Source organism: Gossypium raimondii, chromosome 10 (genome assembly GCF_025698545.1).
Source record: "Gossypium raimondii isolate GPD5lz chromosome 10, ASM2569854v1, whole genome shotgun sequence".
Taxonomy (NCBI): Eukaryota; Viridiplantae; Streptophyta; class Magnoliopsida; order Malvales; family Malvaceae; genus Gossypium; species Gossypium raimondii.
Genome location: NC_068574.1, coordinates 681,446 through 699,957, shown reverse-complemented (window position 1 = coordinate 699,957; position 18,512 = coordinate 681,446). Strand labels below are relative to the sequence as shown.

The 18,512-nt window shown below is 30.8% G+C and overlaps 2 protein-coding genes across 4 annotated transcripts; both read right to left on the bottom strand.

Annotated features, from left to right (window-relative positions):
* Positions 1-1,167: 1,167 nt before the first annotated feature.
* LOC105776073 (uncharacterized) lies at positions 1,168-2,759 on the bottom strand. 2 transcript variants are annotated; one of them, XM_052622746.1, is made up of 3 exons: positions 2,321-2,759; positions 1,913-2,058; positions 1,667-1,806 (listed from the first exon to the last, which is right to left on the bottom strand). In XM_052622746.1, the coding sequence occupies exons 1-3, from the start codon at positions 2,700-2,702 to the stop codon at positions 1,777-1,779; spliced, it is 558 nt and encodes a 185-aa protein (XP_052478706.1). In that variant the 5' UTR covers positions 2,703-2,759; the 3' UTR covers positions 1,667-1,776. The 2 variants fall into 2 exon arrangements, with proteins under 2 accessions (XP_012453990.1, XP_052478706.1); XM_012598536.2 differs by lacking the exon at positions 1,913-2,058 and having other exon boundaries at positions 1,168-1,806; positions 2,321-2,745.
* Positions 2,760-5,579: 2,820 nt separating this feature from the next.
* Positions 5,580-11,386, bottom strand: LOC105776070 (phosphatidate cytidylyltransferase 1). Of its 2 annotated transcripts, none has more exons than XM_012598533.2 (12): positions 11,220-11,386; positions 9,509-9,705; positions 9,159-9,412; positions 8,924-9,075; positions 8,503-8,644; positions 8,194-8,350; positions 7,797-7,844; positions 7,617-7,703; positions 7,130-7,258; positions 6,973-7,029; positions 6,495-6,578; positions 5,580-5,889 (listed from the first exon to the last, which is right to left on the bottom strand). In XM_012598533.2, the coding sequence occupies exons 2-12, from the start codon at positions 9,581-9,583 to the stop codon at positions 5,803-5,805; spliced, it is 1,272 nt and encodes a 423-aa protein (XP_012453987.1). In that variant the 5' UTR covers positions 9,584-9,705; positions 11,220-11,386; the 3' UTR covers positions 5,580-5,802. The 2 variants fall into 2 exon arrangements, with proteins under 2 accessions (XP_012453987.1, XP_012453988.1); XM_012598534.2 differs by lacking the exon at positions 11,220-11,386 and adding an exon at positions 9,980-10,074.
* Positions 11,387-18,512: the final 7,126 nt, after the last annotated feature.

Here is an 18,512-nt window from a genome sequence, read left to right as displayed (position 1 = left end):
TGCAGTAAAAGATGATTCCGAATTAATTATGATTGGGGATGTCATACGAGATAAGAATGAGAAATAGATTCTTAGTTATAATTGGTTTTTGGGAATCTGTTCTATTTTAGATGTTGAATTATGAGATATTTGGGATGGTTTGACGATTGCATTTGATAGAGGATTTGTCAGATTGATTATTTTATCAAACAGTCTAGAGGCGGTACAATCTATACATGACAATTTTGCAAAGGTGTTAATTCCACTTTGGCTAGAAAAATCTAACTTTTATTGGCTAAAGTGGTGCATTGGTCGATTCATTATGTATCTAGAAAAGACAACAAAAAAGTCGATAGTCTAGCTAAAATGACTGTTAGTTATTAATGTGACATTTAACTATTCGAAACGTCTCCAGATAAGCTTGGGCATAACTCTAAATAGTTCCTTGTAATATTTATTATTTACAAAAAAACCACTTACTATTCAAATCGAGCCTTAAAATACTAAAGTCGAACCCTAATTCAATTAAAGAATGATAGAATCTAAATCTAACTTCTCCCACTTTTTAGGATGTAAAGCTTTATTCAACCAGTTTATTCTCTTTATGTACAAATGTAATCCTAGCTAGTACCGTCCAAGGCAGCAGCTAAGTACCCAACTTTGAACCCATCATTGCTACCAAAATTATCTTTAAAACTAAGAATATTAAAAAATATGATTTAATATTAAAATATTTATAAATATATTTATAAATAAAACACTATTCATTTAAACACTGGTGGTGTAATAAAAGATTATTCTAGATTAGCCACGATTAGAGATGTCATACGAGACAGGAATGAGAAATGGATTCTTGGCTATAATCAGTTTTTAGGAATCTGTTCTATTTTAGATACTAAATTATGAGGTATTCAGGATAGTTTGATGATTCCACTTGATGGAGAATTTGTTAGATAGATTATTTTACTAGATAGTCTAGAGGCAGTATAAACTATATTGGGCAATTCCACAAAGATGTTGAATTCTGCTTTGGTTAGAAGAATCTAACTTTTATCGACTAAAATGGTGGATTGGTCAATTCATCATGTATCTAGAAAAGATAATAAAGAGACAAGTAATTTAGTTAAAATGATTATTGGTTATAAAGATGGCTTTCAACTATTCGAACGACTCCAAAAAGACTTAGCATACCTTTAAATAGTTCATTGTAATGTTTTTTATTCACAGAAAAAAACACTTACTATTCAAATCAAACCTTAAAATACTAAACTCGAACTCAAATTCAGTTAAAGAATGATAGAGAATCTATATCTAACTTCTCCCACATCTTAGGATAATAAAGCTTTATTGAACCAGTTTACTCTCTTTATGTACAAATGTAATCCTAGCTAGTACCGTCCAAGGCGGCAGCTAAGTACCCAACTTTGAACCCATCATTGCTACCAAAATTATCTTTGCAACGGAAAGATATGGTCGGGCGGACGGGAATTTCATTGACGGTACGCTTATAACGAGCGAACCACTTTGATTGCATGTATCCGTTACGCCGCCACGGCGGCAAGTGCATCCCCCCGATTTTCATGGAATTCTTCATTGCATTGCACATTAACTTCACGACCCGCTTTAGTACTTTGGGTTCACCGACGAAAATCGGTTGGATAACTTCTAGTAATGAAGTATAACTAGTTGTTGGTCGAGCTATTTCGAATTGCTCCGCTAGGTTTACTTCAATAATGTAGCGAGTTCCGTTGATATTCACATCTACGTATTCGTAGTTTCCAGAGAGTAGATTTCGTCCTAATTTCTCCCATCGAGATTTGCAAAGACCTGTTCATACAAAAACCATTTACTAATTATTCCGAAATTTATAACCCAAATTATATTTTTTTTAAGTATAAAATATTGATTTTTTTTAAAAAAATCGAAAACATACAAATAAAAAAACCAAATATAAATCGAAAAACTTCTTATAGCATAAGCTGCAATGCCTCCTGGACTCAAATTTGTAAACATCCAATCCACCGCCTAAGAAATGCATTACAATAGCAGACGACGCCAATGACCAGCAGGCAGGCAGGGCTGGTCCCTCAAAATAAAAAATTATTATTTTAGTCCCTTGAAATTTTTAAAATTATAAATTGGTTTAATGACAAAATACATTTTAACCCCTTAAAGATGAAAGCTTTGTAGTTTAATCCCTTTAAATTTGATACAATATTCATACCATTGTATATGATTGTGTGTGTATATATATAATTACTGTTTGATTCCAATGAATGCTAATTACGAACTAAAATCAATGCAAATTAAGCCAAATAAAAAATAAAAAAAGAGAACGAACCAGCATCAAAGCCCTTGTGGCGCAGATGAGACATCAACTGCCGCTTAAAGTCTTCGGATAAACCGAACTCTACCATCATCTCACATGCACGTTGTGTCTCTTCCCGGACTATTTGCTTCACATCCTCGTCTCGGTCATCGTCACCGCCAAGCAAACTCAACAACGTTCGTTTCGTCTCGGATTCCGATAAATAACCGTCGGAATTGTCTCGATCTCGACAAAACGACGTCGGCGATTCATCAGTTTCGACTTGGCAATCGAAAAAGGAACTCACGAGATCTGAGAGATCAATGGAGTCCTTGGAAGAGTGCTCGCTACCACTGCTCTCACAGAGCCGTGCAGCTGCTTCGTTGAAAGCCACAGCTATCTTATTCAACATCATAAAATATAAAACCAAAAAAATGCTAAAAGAACATCCTATGATTCCTTATTTTTGCTTTATATATATAGATACAGTGTATGTAATGTCATCATCCTAATGAAATGGGAAAAGCCAATAGAACATTAATAAATTTATTTAGAATATTAGCAAGAGGGAAAAAAAGAAGAACGCAAATCATGTGAGATTATTAAGGTAATATCTTTGTTAAATGGTTTAAATATGTTTTAAGTCCTTGTTTCTTTTGTAAATTTAGAATTTAGTTACTCTATTTGTATTTTAGAAATTTAATCCTTTTACATTTTATATTTCAAAATTGAAGTTCAATCCCAAATATTGTTAAAATACAATCAAAAGATGTAGATTTGGATTTAACGGAAGGATTTTACTGTTTCAGCAATTAGACTTTGCATTTTTAAATTGGAAAAATTAAAGGTAGATAAAAGTATCGTAGAGGTATGTGTACTAGAATTCAGATTGCATTTTGTTCCCTCTACTAAAAAAAATGAGTGAATTAATACTTATATGTTAGATTAAAGAGCAAAGTAGTCGTTTTGTTAAAATTTTCATCCATTTGTACCGTTAAAAACAAGGCATTGTACATCAACACGAGGTACATATGGCACGCCACGTGTCACTGTCTGATTATTTCATCAATCATGCCAGTTTTTAATAATACAAATGGATGAAATTTTTAACAAGAAAGACTAATTTACTCTTTAATCTAATATACATTGATTAATTTGCTAATTTTTTGAGAAGGATTAAATCTTAAACGTATGAAAAATACAAGAATTTAAAGCAAAATTTAACCTTGTTATGCTAGGCTAAATGCAATTTGGTATTAAAACCTTGCCGTCCAAGTATAATTGAATTTTCAACCAAAAAAAACAGTAATGTTGAATTAATGAATCTGGACAAAAATATCTTTCCTTAAATGGAAACATTTGCCACGTGGTTTTCGTGCTTATCTCAATAATCGAATTATTTTTACCGTGTAAAAATTCGGTAAATCACATGCTTTACTTAAGTTTTTATGGTTTAATTATTATTTATTTAATTATTTTTTAATACAAAACTTACTCCTTTTAGAAAGAATAATAATAGCAACATAGAAATATATATTTTCGATCTATGATGTGTATTGGCTGAGTCAGCATGATATTATTGTACATCTTTTAAAATCATAAATTTGAGTAAATTTTAGAAAATATATAATTAATTGGAATTTAATGGGATTAAAAGATAAGGGTAAAGTACATTGAAGGTAACTGAACTACCCGTATCATTATATTTTAGTCATTTAATTTTAAAAGTTATAAAATGGTTCTAGAATCGTTCGAAAATTTTCATTTTAAATTAATGAATTGTTAAAATCGATATTATATGGCATTCTCTATTCACATGGTATACATTAGTCGAAAGCTCACATTCTCCTTTTATTGTACAATTAAACTTTTTTTAATAAAACAACTTTGAACATCACACATTTAAGAACCAAAACTGAACAATCTGACGTTAGATTGATTTTGATACAAAACATGCTATTCTACTAATCGTGGTTTAGAGCTTGCCAGCCAATTTTTTTTTTAAAAAATTTAACAATTCAGTGACTTAAATAAAAATATTCAAAAGTTTAATGATTAAATAATTTTTTTTAGATAATTTACCATTATTAAATTTTTAAATTTGAGTAACTAAAATATAAATTTACGAGTAAATTAATAACGTTAAGTGTAGTTTACCTTAAAAATAATATAGGAAATGTAAAAAAGAAATATTTAAATTATCCGATTTATTTGTTGACTCGTTGAGTGCTTGAGTAAGCAGGGTGTTTGAGTAAAGCAACATGCAATTTCCACATGGTTTACACGTGTTAAATCTTGCCGGCTCACACAAGTGTTACTCTTCTTGTCGGCTCACACGTGGAAAATAGTCACATAATATATAATTTCCTTAATTAACGGATGCCTGTAGAGTGTAGACACTTGTTATAAATAAAATACTATTATTTAATATAAAAAGAAATTTAAAGCTACATCACTAAAATCTTAGCTAAAGTAATAATATTTTATAGATTGTTTTGTTAGTGATGTAAGAATTTTTTTTTAAATTACGATAAGAGTGTAAAATATTGTGAGTGCACTTAAATCTTAAATTACACTTGAGACAATAAATATCTTAATCATTAGGCTAACACACATGGTTTGATATAAGGAAAGTTATTGTATTATTTATGATAATAATATGATATTTATATATAAAATAGTTAATAACATTTTCTTATCATTTTAATATACATTGAATGGACTAAGACGAATTTAACAAAAAGTCCCAATCGAATGACATATGACTAAAAATTGTCATAATTCTTTATATTATTTATAAATTTAAAGTTTAATCCTTATATTTTTATTAAAAAAAAGTTCAACTCTCTATTTTTGATTTTAATTTCAAAATTTATATATTTCATTGTTAACATTATTATTATTTTTATTAATTTTATTAATGCAATATCTTGAAATAATAATAAAACTCACGAAATTAATATTTTAATTAACTTGAACTTAATAAAATAATTTTAATAATGTTGATAATTAAATTTAAATTTTGAATATAAAAAGTAGAGAAATTAAATTCTTAAATATAAAGAAAATATAAAGATCAAATTCTATATTTATAAAAAGTATAAAATTTGTAACATATTGCAAATTGAGTCTTAACTCTAACATAGATATTGTTGTCAATGTAAAAAGACGTAAGTTTGAGTACATAAGGAGAGACTATAAATAATTGTAGATCGAAACGAAAATTGATGATCGAATCGAGTCGATTTATAATTTAGAACCGATAAAAAAATCAAAACTAAAATATCGACCATTTAACGGATTATAAATATGCACTAATAAAAATTTCATCTTTCATGTACAATAGTTAACTGATTAATAATTAAATGAACATACACTGACTATGTATGCAAAGCCTACCCACACACAAAAAAAATTACCTCTTGCCTAAAAATATGAATTACACAACACCATATACAAAAAGCAATTTTTTTTTGTTGGAGAAAGGAACAAAATTATAAAGGCAAACAATAAATTTAAGAATATGCAACTCTATCCTGCAAGATCTGCCCCAGTTTTATCAAAAGACTTTGTTGTTCCTCAAAACTAAAGTTCGTCAATATCTGCATTGAAACAAATAGAGACAAATTGCAGATGTTATTAACTATCTATACTGCCGATTAAGTTGACATTATTGATGTTGTAACATTCGATCGTAAATGCTTAAGCACATAATATCTAGGGGTGTAACACCGAGCCCAAAACTGCTAAGCTCGACTTGAAATTCAGAGCTTGATACTTGGATAAAGCTCGATCGAACATCTGTTTCTAAACTCAAGCTTGATTAAGCTCGTTTACTACTCGAGCTCGGCTTATAATTAAGCTTAGGGTTAATAATATATATTAAAGGCAGCATTATAATTTAATAATATAAAAACATGAAAAGCTCGATAAGCCTCATGAGTCATTTGAGTAAGGTATTACTAAGCTTGAATTTGGCTCGATGGATAGCTTCAGCTCAGCTCGACAATTACCAAATCAAGTTTGAATTTGTTCAAGTTGAACTCTAACAGTTTGCAAGCACAAATATCTCATTTACACCCTTAGTAATATCTTCCATTTTGTATAAAAAAACCGACTATGCTTATACTGGTGCTAGCAATGTCGCAGTAATTGTATGGATGGAGCCAAGTGAAAACAGTAAAATGGGTGAATATATATATATTACCTGGTCCAAGATCATTTCAACTGTGATGCCTTCACGTGCAACAAATGATTGGAGATAGATATATGCAAATACTGCCATCACCATCTACATTAGAAGTTGGATAACAAAATTTGTCAGCCGCAATGAATTCACACATTGAATGTTAGTCGAGTTAATTGCAATAGACGTCTCCACATTATGATCAAAATTCTAATTGGTGTCCGAACTTCAAGATATTTTACTTGAATTTTCAAAGTATCAATATTATATCAATCAGATCCTTTAATGGAAAAACTTAATTGATATGACACTGATATTTTAAATACTCGATGACAACATTTTTAAGTTTGGGAATTAACTTAAAATTTGGACCATAATTTAGGGATGTATGCTGCAATTAACCCAATGTTGATCTATTCCGGACTTTCACCACTTGACAATACCTCAAAACTTATACACTGAAATGATAAATTAGGATAAAAAGAGTCGATTTTATCACCTGGCAATCCATTCTATCTGTAATTCCACCGTGCCCGGGAATACTATCACCAAAGTCCTGCCACAATATTCAAAGTTGGGTTGCATACAATACCCCCGTTGGTATCTCAAAGAAAGCTATACCGAAGTCTGAATGAAGAATAGGAAAGAAGTTCTACCTTGATTTTGAAAGCTCTTTTGAAACCACTAGCAAAAAAGCCCCCAAATGGTGCTATAATTGATGCAAACAAGCCAAGGCATAAAGCATGCCACTGAACCGGCAAAACAGAGATCTCTTTCCAAGTAAACTGCAACAAGTGATGGAGCATTGTAACTGGGAAATTAGCATTTACACCTTTGTAATGACACAACTAGCTTTTAAACCTATCGCTACCAATATCCCAGCCTTCAATTTGGCCTTAGGACTTTACAAAGACCCAAAGTACTTCAAGTTGAGGGGACGCTCGTAAACTGGGACAGTTAGTCTCGTAGTAAGAAATACAACCGAATCAAACAAGTTTTCCTATGACTCTCTGCTCGAATTCAAACATCAGGTCTTCCCCCGTTAGCCACAGAGTTCTAAACCATCAAGAAGTTCATACTGACAAAACTTTAACGTCAAAGGTAAAGTGTAATGAACCCGAATATAATTAAATGAAAGCTTACCCATTGAGAAATCCATCCCGGTAAAGTATAATACTCTGGCTTAAACAATGGACCTGGGTCACATTGAAGCCAACCAGTTGATAAATCCTGCAATCATTACCTTCACACCCTAAATTTTCTGAAAAATGAAAGTGGAATGCTACTTAAAGGGTCACGGGATAGATTGAATACAATAATTACCTTCCTCGGACATGTTAGCCACTGAAAACGACCCAATATATTTGCAAGCTGCATACACAAAACTCACTCCATGTTAATGAAGAGATACTAGGATGAAAATATAACAAAACGTATTCCTGTTTAAGGAGGGCGACGAATATGTGCAAAGAAAATGAAAACAAGAAATACGGGCTTAAAATTTACTTGTTATTCAGCACTAGTAGTCAAGGTATTAGCATTAGATCTTTGGATTATAGGATTAGGATGAATTTCCATACATTCATGCCTAAGAGAACTCGAAATGAATATTTATATATACACCTGAATTATTGCAAATATTTGACATGTGTTACTAGTGATCCTAACTACGACCAAGATGGGGTTGGCGTACTATAGAGAAAAAAACAAATAAGCTCACCACAAATGCGGAGATGATAGTTGTAACGGATGCTCCTATAAATCCTTCCCATGTTTTCTTCGGAGATAATTTGATTAAGGGGGTTCTCCCAAAGAAGAAACCAAAGATATAAGCAAATATGTCATTGATAATGATAAGTGATGCTGGAAGAAGAAACCTGGAAGAGAGGAAGTAAGTTAAAAGTACGGACAACATTGGATTTCTTAAAAATTACGAACATGGACCTTTTCAACTTGTTTCATTTTGAATGCTTACATATGTATTTGCACATCTGTGTACCAGAAAGGGTGATTGAGAAAGAAAAGTTACCAAAAAATTCCTTCAAAGATATTGGCCACAGTAAAGGATGACTGAGTGAACACCACAATCAGAATCATATGTGTCCATGCATACTGGCCAAACTGATACTTGTACATCTTCTTCTTCAATGTAAGAATAAACCATATAAAACCTGATCCCAAGAACCGAAAACCAAAAAATAACAATATCAATGGTCATATATATTACTTTATACAAAGAAACAGAAAAATAGAGAAATTCAAGGGTGCAATCACAATATAATGACTGAGAAAACCATCTACCAGGTAACAAAACAATAAAGATATTCACAGAAAGGACATCTAGTCCCACTTTGGTCAAAAGAGAAATTTAAGATATTGATTGATGAATGCTTGACATAATTTGTCCACCATGCTTTCAGTTGAAAAATAAAATAATATGCTTAACCAACCTGCAATGTATGAGAAGTAACAGATAGCCATATGGTACTTGATAAGGCTGCAGACAAACTGATACAAAAACTTATCTGAAGTTATGGTATTGACGAGTGGTTGACTGAGAAGGCGACCATAAACAAATAACATTGCAGTGACAAAGAAGTGCCTGTGCCCATAAAAGCAAAGCTATATACATTCTAATCATATGAAAAAGGATGCTAGTGATAAAGTGAAAGGTAGTTTTCTTACCAATTTAACAGCCTAAATCCAGGAAGATGCCTATCTTCATGTGCTTTACGGAGTAAATTGAACAGCTCTTTTGCCATAAATATTTGGATAACCACCACCATAGCTGTAATATAGAGATGACCCATGTAGACAATTAATGCAAAACCCCCAATCATCCAAACGGTAGAGTATGTCCGGATCCACATTGATTTGTATTTGTTACGGTCATCAACAAGCAATTTTCCGCCATTTGCTTTGCTAGGTTCAGGAATGGCCTGATAGCATATTTCAATTTTAAGAAAAATAAAAATTTACCTTTCTTGCAAATGAAAATCCCGTTTAGAAATGTTATGATATTTTGAGTAACCAACCTCATTAGATCGTTTACGGTGCCGAACCCGAGGACTAGCTGCTGATGAGAGGGATGAATTATTCTCCCTTTGCATGGCTCTTTACTTTAATGTCAATCGTGGAGACAAAACATGCATATGTTTGTGGTGCAAGAAAACGATTGCTGCCCGAGCTGCCAAATAACGCCCTCTTCAAAGAGATGACGACTGGGAACTCACTGAAAGAAACATGAACAATTCTATTGAGCCAAGTGATACATAGAAGATGAATTGGTGTTATGGAAGGATGGACTCTAGGCAAATAACAGGGACACTATCCAGCAAAATAGCTTAGGCACATAAAATATCTTAAATATGCAAACATTTCAACCTTTTTCTTCTTTTCCGAAACATACTTAAACATACACTAAACACACCTAGTGAAAAAAATGTAAAGCCTTTGCCAATCAACAAAACTAACAAATAAACATATGATAGAGAGAAAGCACCTACTGATTCAAAATAAGCAAACCTTAAACATGTATATCATATGTCTATATTTATTGTTTCACTCAACTAAACCTCAATATTTTTATTACCGGGTATGGATTTGAACCAATAGAAAAAGAGCAACTATGTTTTCAATGGAAATTGAAAGGTAACCATGGGTTTTGGAATTAGATGCTTCACTCAAAGTTTGGGACCAATAGTGATATTCCAACAGGAGGATACCACATGTTTATTCCTTTTTGAAGCTAATAAATTCTAACCTGAACTACTCCACATTAAAATTAGGCACAAACCTCCCTAGCAATTTTCGAATTAGTACGCATGTTCTGAAATAGGAAACACGAGCGACTCAATTCAGTAAAACTAATGTTCCTACTATCTTAGTTTATTAGTATAAAATTTTTGGGTAAAACAAATAATTCATAAAATTCACAAACTTCAGAATTTATGTATCTAGAATTATGTATTTATATCAACACAAAAACAATTCATATAAGTTCAAAAAACTGTTTTACTTCCAATAATTCGCATTTCGTTCGGTAAAATAACTCTGGAGGCCCTTGTATTAGGATTTAAATTGCATTTTACTCCCTCTACTTAGTCCCTATACATTAGATTAAAAAGCAAACTAGTACTTCCCTTAAAAATTTCATCTATTTCTATGTCAAAAATTAGTTTTTAGCATGATGTGACACATGAGACATCAGGTGCTACTGTCTTGTATTTATATCAGGCACACCAATTTTTAAAAGACTAATTCACTCTTTTATCTAAAGTTTTGGGTCTAATTTGATAAAATGCAATCTGACTTATTTCGAAGGAGAAGACTACTCTGTCGAAGAGTGATTATCTTATATTGAAGGACAAGTACTGATTTGGTCATAGCAAGAGTTTCGTTGATTCAATCATGAAGACGATACCTAAACCTGACTAAGTTATAGAACACACACATGCGTAAATATATATATATATATATATACAACCCCTATCAAGCTTTCCATGAACAAGATTCAAATTTTCAAATTCCAGTTTTCCAGCAGGAGCTATTAAAAGAAAATACAGCTCCACTTAGTACAAAACTGAATCAAGCAACACAAACCCAGATAAGAAACTTGAATGAACTTAAAATATAACGTAGCAAATAACGAAAATAACCAGTCAAATTGAAATCTGAAGCAGAAAAGAAATATGCTTTTCCTTTGAACCCAAAAATTATCGAGGAGATGAGCAGAGAAGAACTTACTGGTGTAAACGAAAAAGGCAAAAGGGGTAGTTAGAAACCTGGGTTAGCTTTTTAGTTGCGGTGAATAATGGGAAACCGCATGAGAGCAAGCGGAACATAGAAATAAAGAATAATGAAAAGGCAAAAGGAGAAGAAGGCCAGGCCAAGCAAAGCCAAAGCAAAAGAGAGACTACTTCGTTTTGTTACTAATATTCTGGAATATGAAAAACTAACGTTAAATTATGCTATTAGGCCTCCTACTGTGCGTAAGTTGTGTATTTAGTTCTTACATTTTAATCTGATCGTTTTTAGTTGGTTAAAATTTCTCATAAATCTCTGTACTCTTTGTAAATTTTAAATTTGGCCCTTGTGCTTTTATTTCTAAAAATTTAATTTCTCTACTATTTAAATTTTAAAATTGAAGGTCCAACCGTTAACATTCTTAAATTATTTTGTTAAATTTAGGTTTATTGTAAACATCATTCTTTTTAATTACATTGTTACCACGTGAGGGTTTTTATTATTATAAAATGTCACACCAACAAATTTAATAAAAACGTAACAATTTTAACAATTGGACCTAAATTTTGAAATCGAAAAAACAAATGTTAAAATCACGAAAATAGAAGTGTAAGGACTAAATTTCAAATATGTGAAGATATAGGGACCTATAGTACATTTTAACCTTTTTAGTCTCTGTACTTTTAGAATTTCAAAATTCTAGTAGCTAGACTTAACTAGAGGTGATCATGGGTCAGGCCAGGTTCGGGCCGGACTTAGACAAAATTTTAGACCCGTTTTCTAGGCTCGATCCCGGCCTAGCCCGAAATATGGGCCTAAAAATTTGTCCAAGCCCAACCCGAAAGAAAAATTGCTAAGCCCGAGCCTGGCCCGGCCCATATTAAATTTTACAACACCAAAAAACCATATATTTAATATATAAATTTGATTAAAAATTATATTTGATTAAAAATAAAAATATATATATTTAATATATAATTCGGGCCGAGGCCGGGCCAAAAAAGTTTTACCCGAGGCCTGGCCCGTTTTCTAAACGGGCCTCTTTTTTTGTCCAAACCCAAATTTTGGGGCTATATTTTTACCCGAACCCTCTTATTTTTCAAGCGTGCCGTCGGGCTGAGCCGGGTAGCCCAACCCATGATCACCTCTAACTGTAACTATTAAATCCATTAAGTTAAATATTGATATTTCTAAAATTTGACACAGCAAAAATATTATCATATATGTGATGACATGTCAACTTATCATTTTTATATGTTATTCATAGAAATTTCAAAATTCGGAAAATGTAAGAGCTAAGAATAATTCAATTGGAGAACATGAATTAAATCAACAATCTTAGGCAAAATACATGACTAATGGCGTAATTAACTAAAATTATTTAACTACTATTGTTTGGGTGGAACTTGAAAATTCAAATTTTGGAAACCAAATGAACTAAAATTGAATAATTCAAAAAGTAAAAAGATTAAAATTGATTAAATTAAAGTATATGGACTAATTCTGCAACTTATCCAGAATATAGTGACTAATAGTAAAATTCAACCTGAAAAACAAAGTTGAAGTTTATAAATATGTTATAAAAATTTGGACTAATTGCACCAAAAGTTCTCAATTATGACTTAAATTTAAATTGATCTTCAAACTTCAAAACGTTTTAATTGAATTTTAAAGTGTCATTTTCAGTATCAGTCATCAGTTTGGTCATTGAATATGTAAATTAATTTTTAAATATAGATGTACTTATCACATGAATAACTTGAATTCCATATTTAAAAAAATAGACAATGATATTAAAAACTACGAGGGTTGTTTATTTTATTTAACACGTTTTATCTAAGTTGTATGTAAAATTTGATTTGCATGTTTTAAATATTGTCCAGCCATATTTGAATTGGCATTTAATATCCAAACTAAAGTAAAAGTATCATGAACGCTTCTATACTATGAGTAAAATTTTCATTTTACCCATTTTACTAAAAATAGGCAATTTAGTACCTCTACATTATATCAAAGAGCCAACTAGTTGTTCTGTTAAAAATTTCATCAATTTCTATTATTACAAATTGGACAATGTACGTCAACATAAGGTACACATGGTATGTCACATGCTACTGTCTGGTTAATTTGTTAGCCATACCAATTTTTAATGATAGAAATGGATGAAATTTTAACAGAATGACCAATTTACTCTTTGATCTAATGTACAATAACTAAATTTTTCGTTTTTTAAATAGAGAGGACAAAATAAAATTTAACTCCCTCTATACTACTTTTACCCCAAATTAACAATTATACTGATGGGAAGCCTAGATGGATACCATACATTCATACGGAAGCATTAAGAATTTAATTAGAATATTTTGAAATTTTAAAACCAATTTAGAATATAGGCCATAGTTTGGTGGTATGTTGTGCAAATAACCCTAAAAAATATTTATAAAAGAAAAATCAAAAGTTTTATTCTGTTTTAATTTTTATTATTTTCCCGACTTCAGGGGAAATTGTAAAGAGACAGGTGTTTCAGAAATTTTGTTTATTAAATCTTGTACACGTGGGCAAATTATTCGTGGACACATGTAGAAACTTGTTGCTGAGAGTATTTTATTGTCATTTTCATTCAAACTATAATTAAATTAATAATAACCAACAGTGATTGTTGAAATAATTGACGTGTCACAATCAAATATGAAAGATATATTTAACCTAATCTCATATCTCTGTAGAATAATTTTATTAGAGTAAATATTTTAAAATGTAAAATATACACTTGTAGTCTTCATGTTTTATTTTTATAAATTTAATTTATTTATTTTAAATTTAAAATTTAAATTCAATTGTTAAGACTGTTAAATTATTATGTTAAGTTTATTGGTATGATATTTTAAAATTTTAAAAAAGTAACTTGTAGCCATGTGATTAAAAAAACATTGAAATGGACTTGCGTTTAGCAAATGATTTTAACTGTGTTTACAACTCTTAAAAGTTATATCAATATTTTATCAAATAAAGTATTTGAGCTAATTAAGGACATTGTAAAAATTGAGATATCAAATTATTTCAAAAGGTTGAAGTATAAAGGTTAAATTTTAAATTTGAGTGTAGCACATAGACCAAAATTAAAATTTGACCATTATTATATAATCTTAAAATTGAGAGTAAAATAGGGACCAAAACTGAAAATTTACCTTTCTTATAAATAGTGCAAAAGATTACCGTTATTATAAGCGAGGATAACATAGGAACCAAAATTGAAATTTTACCAATATAACGCAAAAAAGAAAAAAAGAGAAGAAATCACACGTGTAAATCAAGGTATATATATAGGTATATAGATGTTGTGGCTAGGTTGAGGATCCCAATCACGCCATGTGGACAAAATGAGTTGCAACGGGTGACGTGGCCAAATCGAGAGTTCTTTAAAGGTCCTGAGACTTGTAATTTTGCAAAACACGAGAGAATTTTAGTTGCGCCACATGCAATGATGGTGCACAAGCAAAATTTAGATGGGCAGCCGGCCGGCGCGAGGTAAAGAGAAGTTTTAGAGGGTGGAAATTAAATTATATATTTTATAAGAGTTAAAATATAATTTCATCATAATATTAATTAATATATTTATAATTTTTTTAAAAATTAAATTAAAAATTTTATTATTTTTAGGAGTTAAAATATAATGTTACTATATACTAACTTGTAATTTTATACATTTTAGAGAGTAAAAAATATAATTTTCTATTTTAAGAGTGGCCTTCCATACCGCTTGGCACTGCCACTAGTCGCCAGGCTTTGCATTTCTCCTTATTTGAGGTTTGGTATTATTCAATCTTTCTGTTTTTTTTTTTTAATTTTATATTGTTTTTTTAACAATTATAATCATTGTTGTTCGAGTTAAGTTGAATTAGCTAAGATATTAATTCAAATAAAAAATTTAGACCGACTGATTTAAAAATTAATACATATTAGTTGAATTAATAAATTGATGACTAATCTAATTTTAAAAATCTTAAGGTTGTGCGGAAGCGTGTAAAAGAGTAAAATTATTGTACTACAAAATCACAATAAGTTCAATTCCCAGGAAAGAGAGGTGGATCACAATGATCGCTTAAGTACCAAGTCTTTCCTAGCCAGAATATCTCTCAATCGTAATTTAATAGCACAAAAAATCACTACAACTACACTCACAATTCATGCAGAATAATACAATAAAGAACACAAGAATTGAATGAGGTTCAGCAAATTTTGCTTACGACCTCGGGTACCACCAAATATATTTCACTCCAAAATACAAATGAGAATTTACAAAGAGAGAGAGAAAGAAAACAATGCCTTAAGTAGAGAATGACAAATTTGGGAGGATGAAGAAGAGAAATTGTTAGGCCTATTTATAATTGAGGTTCAGGGATTAGAATTGTAATTATCTATAAAGTTAGTTGAAAATTTTGCAAATTTATATTTCTACAAAGATCCGAAAGCAAAATCTCAAATGTAAAACAAAATTTTGGTTGAAAAGGAGACCCAACCCAATATACATTAAAAATGCTTTAAATAATCATTTTCTTCAAAAGCGGATTCCCATTATCCACCCAATTAATAGGTGTCCACCAACCATGTGTTGAGTGAGAATCTTCATCAATTTTATTTTATTTTTTGAAATACATGATGGGAAATGTAAATTCTAATTATGTGTAGAAAATTTCGAGTACACAAATAGAATATAAGTAATAACTTAAATCAATCGGATAAAGTAGGTGTATTAAGTCATTATTTGTTCTCATTTATATTCGGTATGTAAATGAGTCTCAAGCAAATAAACTTGAGAATAGATAGAAATCTTGTAGCTATTTGCGTTTTGCAATCTTGAATAAAGTACGATAAGAAAATTAATTTCTATAAAAATTTCTGTAATAATTCTTTATAAAATAATAAAAATGGAGTGATAATTACTTGAATTTTTGTCACAACCCATTTTTCATTGTCTATTTTGATATTAAATTTGGTTATTTACGTGAAATATAAAAGAGTAAAAATATTCTAGTAAGATGTAAATGGAATATAAACATTTGAGAATCTAATATCTACTCTAACATGATTAAGATCTAAAACTATCATATCGAGAGTTATTGCAATTTAAGCTATTAAAAGATCCTCGATGTCAATTAAAGAATTACTTACGGTGAATTCTAATTTATTTATTTTGAACTAGAGTATCCTTTTATCTCGTTGCTATTTTTTTACTAAAAAAAATATTATCCTATTCAAATCCAAAGATATCCACTGATTTACAACAGAAACCATAATTAATAGAAAATTAATTAAACATACAAAAGATATAGGGTGTTACATGTTTCACGCCACGCAACTGCATTTACACCGCGACATGCATTTCTTACAATCAGAAAGTGTTGGTTTCCCACCATCACAGCGGCTGATACAGCTAGATCTAACGGCGCCACTCCACAAACACCGTGCCATGCACCGAATAAGCGGAACACACGACGGACAACCGTATCTTATTTGCTCGACGATGCAATCTTTACATCCATTACCATATGAAGGGCATGCTATAGCCGTAATAGAACCCATCGACGATAACATCATCGTCACTAGCAGCATCAGGCCTAGAGCTGAATTGAGCAGCTTTTTCCCCTCCATTATTATAACTATGGCTATTTTATTTTCTAGGGTTTTCCATTTTTTTTTCAATTTTTTGTTGATTTATATACTTACTTAAGTAATCAAAATAATCAAATGATAGGCAATGTGAACTGTGAGTTGAATCTGAGTTTTGATTAACAGCCGTTTGATGAAAATCTTGTGGTTAATTGAATATGAATGCAAGTGTGAATATGAGAGATGTAATTTTCTAGTATTGTGGGTGGGGGTTGGCTGCTTCACAAACTTATGATTTCATTCAATTAAAATCATTATTGAATCACAATGTCAGATTCTGCGCCATTTATTTAATAAATAAATTAATATATGAATGTTAGGTTAAAAAGTAAATTAGTTTTTTTATTTTAAATACGTCACTATTTTTTCTATTAAAAATTAGCGTGGCTAGTAAAATAACCCGAACAATTACACGTGACATGTCACATATATTTCATCATGATGTACAAAAACCAGTTTGGATGTTGGCAAGCTTGTCGAATGCTTTTGGCCTAAAATATCAAGATATGATGTGGCAACCTCTCTTTGGTATTATCTATTGGAAGCTTTGGAAATAAATGAATTTAAGAATTTTTCAAGGGATCCTTCTAGAGGTGATCATGGGCCGCGTCGCGCTGGGCCCAACCAAAATTTTAGGCCCGTTTTCGAGGCCAGGGTCAAGCCCGGCCCGAAATATGAGCTTAAAATTTTATCTAAGCCTGGCCCGAGAGAAAATTGCTAAGTCTGAGCTCGGCCCGGCCCGACCCATATTAAATATATATAAAATATATATTTGATTAAAAATAATATATATTTAATATATAATTCGGGCTAGGCCGAGCCCGGGGCCAAAAAAGTTTTACCCCAGGCCCGGCCCGTTTTCTAAACGGGCCTCGTTTTTTTCCCAAACCCATATTTTGGGCCTATATTTTTACCCGAACCCTCTCATCATAATAGAGACTTGATATTATGTATCCAAGAATTATGCAGACATGACTGGTAAGTGGTTGTTAAGCAGATTCTAAGAGAAGCAAATTTTGCCCCCGTATCCTAGTAGGTCTAATGAAAGAGTTTCTGTTTAGGTCCTGTATGTTTAATGAGTTGTTGATAAGCTTCGAATAGATAGTATTTTTATATTATCTAATTCTAATATTGTCTCTGTTTAATTGTAATTGTGTCTGCTTTTTTATCAAAAAATTGATGAAATTTTAACAAAAATTTGATGAAATTTTAATAAAAATTAATTAGATTGTTTTTTTATGTAATTTATAGGAATTAATTTCACTCTTTAATAAACTAATATATGCTTACATCATTCATTCATAATCATTATTGTGTTGTAATTTTGCGGTTAATTTTATCATATGGCCCAAAACTATGACTTAAAATTTACATTGGTACTGAACTTTAAAACGTTCCCATTTAATTTATAAAGTTTTAAAATCATGTCAATCAAATGTTCTCATCAGCCTAACGTAGTAATCCAAAATCAAATCCGATATAGAGTATATTTAAAACACATTGGATTGAATTTTAAACATGTAAATACATATTATATAGACAATTTGAAATTGATATGTTAAAAAATAAAAAAATATTATTAAAATTTTAGGAGGATTGGTTTTTCAACACATCGTATCTAAA